We start from the raw sequence: 5,203 nt of genomic DNA on the forward strand, positions 1-5,203 counted from the left end.
TAGCAAAAAAATACTTTTTAAATTTGAAAATCATTTCATCAATGGCTTCCTCATGTTCGTTTGATTCTCTATATTCCGCAAATAGTTTTGTAAGCCCACAAATATAAAATAACATTTGTGCAATTGTAGGATAGTATTGACCGGAAAATGCTTTTGTTGCAATATAAAAATTTTCTAAAAAAATACATAGTCCTTCAATTTCATTCCAATCACTATCTTGTATTTGTTCATGGGGATGATAATGATGTGCATTAAAAATGTATTGAAGGGGTTTTTGATATTGGTGAGCAACAAGTAGCATTTCATATAAAGAATTCCACCTAGTACAAACTTCTTTTGGAATTTTTCTAACGAGTGCAAATTTTGCTCAACACAATATTTTTTAAACAAATTAATTCTACTTTTGCTTATAAGCGCTAAAAACATATTGACAAGCATATCGTATTTTTTGTAGAGAACCCTCAAATAAATCAAGACCATCTTTTACAACTAAATTAAAAACATGGCATGCACATCGGACATGAAAAATATCAAGGTTAATTGGGAAAATTCTTATAGCCATAAGTTCAGCACTCTTAGTCATGGAAGAAGCATTATCAAATGTAACAGTTAATACTTTGTCAACAAGACCATATAATTGCAAAATGTCTAGAACATTTGTAGAAATATAAGAACCTTTTTTTTTCTTATCAATATATTTATAACCAAGTATACGCTTTTGCATATTCCAATTATGATCAATCCAATGTGCCGTAACATATAAATAATCATTGCCATTAACACAACGACCTATATCAGAAGTATGTGTTGACACTCTAGTATCTAGGTGATGGAACACACGACGCATATATTGACAATAATCACTTTGAAATTTAAAAATGTCGGCTCTAACAGTGGATCTAGGAATGCCTTGAAAATTAGGGTTATACATAGCTCTAATATAATGCACAAAACCGAGGTTAGAAGGAAAACTAAAAGGCAAGCCACAAACCGCAACCATTTTAGCTAGTTCTTCACGATCTCCATCTTTATTATAAGCCATTTGAGTGATAGCGGGGTTAGAAGGATTTAAAGTTTGTTGGACCATATTAGATCCCACAACGGATCCACCGGGAGCGGCACTACTAGCGCCGGTCAGTGTGTTTTTAAGTTCGGCTGCTAATCGAGCATCTAAGTATAGTTTTCCAACACATGTTCTCAAGTGTTTAGTTAAACCACCCGTCTCACCCGCCCCTCCACCGCTTCCGTGTTTTAAAATTTACTTACATTCGTGACAAATAGCCTGAGTTTTAGTATCATCTAAAGTCATGAATTTTCATACGACACTAGTTCTAGGACGTTGTGCCTTAGTCGTACCCCGAGTAGGAGGTATAGGGGGACAACTAGCTCCAGACTGAGATGGAGTCTGAGTTGGAGCTTCGGTAATGGGACTAGTAGGTGTCTCATTTAAATCTAATTCCTCGCCTTCTTCTACTTCTAAATTTTCCAAATCATCAAATTCTAAATTAGCATAAGCTCTATCCAAGGCTTGCTTTGTAATTCTAAATCTTCTGGAATTGGAGGAAAATCGGGGGGAACAAAAAATTCAGTTTCATCAACATGAGTGAAATCCTCCGTATTGTTTCTAAATTGAATTTTAGATTTACTAGAAGAACCAGATTTACCCTTACTACTACGGTTAAAAGGGTTAGGGATTTCGACAGTTTTACCTAGGACCGGGATCTTAACTTTTTTAGACATATTATCAAAGTATAATAAAATAAAATATGAAAACTAATTGAAAAAAAGACGCAAATAAAATGCAAGAATTAAATAACTTAAAGGATGGAACGAGTGTACCAAACGTACGTAAAAGGGACGTAACCGTAAACGTTGAAATTGAAATTATGTTACTCGAAGCTTGAAAGTTGTTCCAAAATTCAAATATTGCCCACTTCACCAAAATAATAATAATAATATTTCACCAAATATTAGAGAGAGATATAATTGATAATAAATATTAGAGAGAGAGATAATTGGTGGATGATTTGTGTGAAAATGAATAAAAATGAAGAGGTACTTATAGTTTAGAATTTGGATTAAAATGCAATTTATTAAACTTTGGGGGTATTTTTATTTTTTGGGGGAAAAGGGGACTCCAACGGCTGAAAATGAGACCGTTGGAGTCCCAACGTTAAATTTTGTTTCCACTTTCTAGTGGTCAAACCCAGCAGCTGGGCCCCACCTCCAACGATCAAACGCTGACCAGTGATCACCTTTAAAATAAATAAAAAATTAAGAGTTAATGTTTTCAGGCGGGGCAGGACCGGTCGGCGATCGTGCACGGGCCCACGGCGGGGGCCCTCGCGGGACTTTCCACCCCTTCCGCCCCCCTACCCGTCCCCCTTCCCCTTCTGCCCACTCCCCCATCGTTGACCGGAACAGGGACAGTCCGGTGCCGGACCAGGCCGGACACGGGGTGGGACCGGGACTATCCCGTCCCCTTTGACACCCTTATATGTAACTACGGGGGGAGCTAGGGTACTGCAAAGGGGTTCGGATGAACATCCTTCATCGAAAGATTACAATATATATGCAATGTTAAAATCATTTGGTATGTATATATAGTAGATTTTTTATCCCCTTGGCTTCTTTTTGTGTTTACTTCTTTATATTTTGAACCCCCTTAGTGAAATTTCTGACTCTATTTGAAACTATATTATACGACACTCCTTTGGCCCATGGAAATGCATACTTGAGAGAAGAAGAAAAGTTTTCTTCCTCCCCTCTACGTCTCTTGTCTAAATATATCTTATTTATATTATTTCATTTGCTCTCAATTTACAACATGTTATCAGCATGAAGCTCTAATCAACTGAGAAGGTTTCAGTATGGTTTTTCATTTTTGTGTTACGAACGTCAAGCGAGGTACCTTTCCAAATGATTTACTTTAATTTGGTTGTGGAATACATACAAAATTATAGTTATAGTTACACTCTACTACACATCAGTCTAGAACTTAATTATATCTTGAATTCTCAAGACATAAGCATGAAGCAATACTGACGACAATGGTTGTTATAATTTAAATGGATTTGATAGGCTCGGAGAAATTATTTTCTACACTAGATTTTCACGTATTGAAATGAACAAGTCCATCCCTATAGGCTATAGCCTATAGGACAAGGCAGCACCGTCAGATACCTATAGCTAGCCCATTGGAATAACCTTTTAGCGGATTTACAAGTAATAAGAGAAATGCTAGATGAGAAAAAACAACATTGTTTGAGATAATAATTATGCTATTGTTGGATTCGCATGAAGTTAATTATAACATTTACAAGTGTATTAGAGCTAAAAGTATCAATGTGGAGAAGTAATTTAGCACTTGTGTCTCATAACTATGTTAAATATGTACCATATTACTTGAAATTTAAAATCACCCGTAAGCGTTGTATAAACGTCGGGTTAGTATAACAAAACTGCCAATTGAGTTGAAGACCAAAAAGACTCATAAAAGGCGAGTTTTTATATAATTTTATACTTTATAACTGTTAAATTAAGTGATAATATGTTCAAGGTGTTATTAATTATGATTGGTTATTATGATCACAAAAAAAATGAAAATAATTTCAAACGCTTGTTATGTTTATTACTGATGAACTGCTCTACTGCTTGTAGAAAATTATTATTTGTAAGTTTTCTAGTAATGTGAATTTTTTTTAGCTCACAACTGTACAAGAAAAGAATAAGCTTTGAAAGCCGTTATCAGCTAAGTCAATCTTTTTGGCTTTTAAGATATGACATTCAATACATGAATATTGATTTGAAGATGAACTGCTCCACTGCTTGTAGAAAATTATTATTTGTAAGTTTTCTAGTAATGTGAAATTTTTTTAGCTCACTACTGTACAAGAAAAGAATAAGCTTTGAAAGCCGTTATCAGCTAAGTGGCAAGCTATATTTTCAATCTTTTTGGCTTTTAAGATATGACATTCAATACATGAATATTGATTTGAATAGATTTGAGATCAATCACGAGAATGTAAAGAAAACATATTTTATGCTCTCAAATGTGCTTCTGAAGCAGCATATATGGGAAAGAAAAAAAAAAGTTTTGAAAATATATTATGAGATTATTTTATGCCTAGTTGTGGCTACAATAAATTATGTTCCACTCCTTGGAGTGAATGAGAGAACTCGTGATAAACATTATTTGAGGATAAGACAGTGGGTTCAAGCTAAGCCCCTACGCACCATGAGGGTAAGACATCGGGTTCGAGTCTTGATGCACCGTGATGATAATAAGTTGGGTTCAGGTCCTAACACATTATAGAAGCCTATCACGACTTTATGAGGGTAAGACATCGAGTTTGAATCCTGACGTGCTATGATGATAAGATGTCGGGTTGGGTCCCAACACATTTTATGAGGGTAAGACATATGGTTCATGTCCTAGTGCTCCATGATGATACGGCGTTGGGTTCGAGTCCCAGTGCATTATGGCCTAACACGCCTTATATGGGTAAGACGTGGGGTTGCGTCTGTTACATTCCGTATTTTGTACCCTCGGGTAAGCCAAGGCAAGTGACACAAGTTGCGTATGGAAAATTGTAAAGTGGGAATATTAAGAAAGGCCGGGGGTAAAAGGTAAATTAAACACGACTCATGGAAATATGGAGAAAGGCTAGGGGCAAATTTGGAACTAAGGAAAATAATTTTTCATGAAAAAGAAGAAATTTGCTAGAATTTTCAAGAAAGGGGGCCACTTGGCCATGGACCCCACTTGCATTATTTGGCCAAATTAAATTAAGCCAAGTTAGGGGCAAGATGGTTGATTATTATTGGAAGGGGCTATGTATATATATAAGGGGAAAGATGATTTATTCATCTTATTTCCCTAGACTTTTCAAGAAAGCAAGAAAGAGAGAAAGAGTTATGGCCATTCGGCCTTAGTGAAAAAAAAAGGAGAAAACCGAAAAAAAAAAAAAAAAAAAAAAAAGAGAATTCACAACTTGTTCTTCATAGCCAAACAATCCCTTGAAGAGTTCTTAGTAAGTTGAAGTGGTTTGTGGAGCAAGAAAACACATATTCATACAAGTTGTGAAATTGAGTCAAGTGAAGAAGTGAGGAAAAAGGTAAGGTTTAATCCTTTTCTTATGTGTTATGGATATTTGAGTATGTTGTGTGCATGAAAATGAATGAAATTCATGTGTTGTAGAAG

At 35.4% G+C, this 5,203-nt stretch overlaps 1 protein-coding gene across 1 annotated transcript in view; it reads right to left on the reverse strand.

Moving 5' to 3' along the window:
- Positions 1-397: 397 nt before the first annotated feature.
- LOC132061569 (glucan endo-1,3-beta-glucosidase 8-like) overlaps positions 398-5,203 on the reverse strand; it is an 8,357-nt gene continuing 3,551 nt past the window's right edge. Inside the window, exons 5-6 of the mRNA XM_059454353.1 lie at positions 1,357-1,550; positions 398-1,170 (exon numbers count right to left, since the gene is read on the reverse strand). Of these exons, the coding sequence (XP_059310336.1) occupies positions 398-1,170; positions 1,357-1,550 (967 nt within the window). The remainder of the gene's footprint in view (positions 1,171-1,356; positions 1,551-5,203) is intronic.

This window comes from Lycium ferocissimum, chromosome 6, assembly GCF_029784015.1.
Source record: "Lycium ferocissimum isolate CSIRO_LF1 chromosome 6, AGI_CSIRO_Lferr_CH_V1, whole genome shotgun sequence".
NCBI classification, from domain to species: domain Eukaryota; kingdom Viridiplantae; phylum Streptophyta; class Magnoliopsida; order Solanales; family Solanaceae; genus Lycium; species Lycium ferocissimum.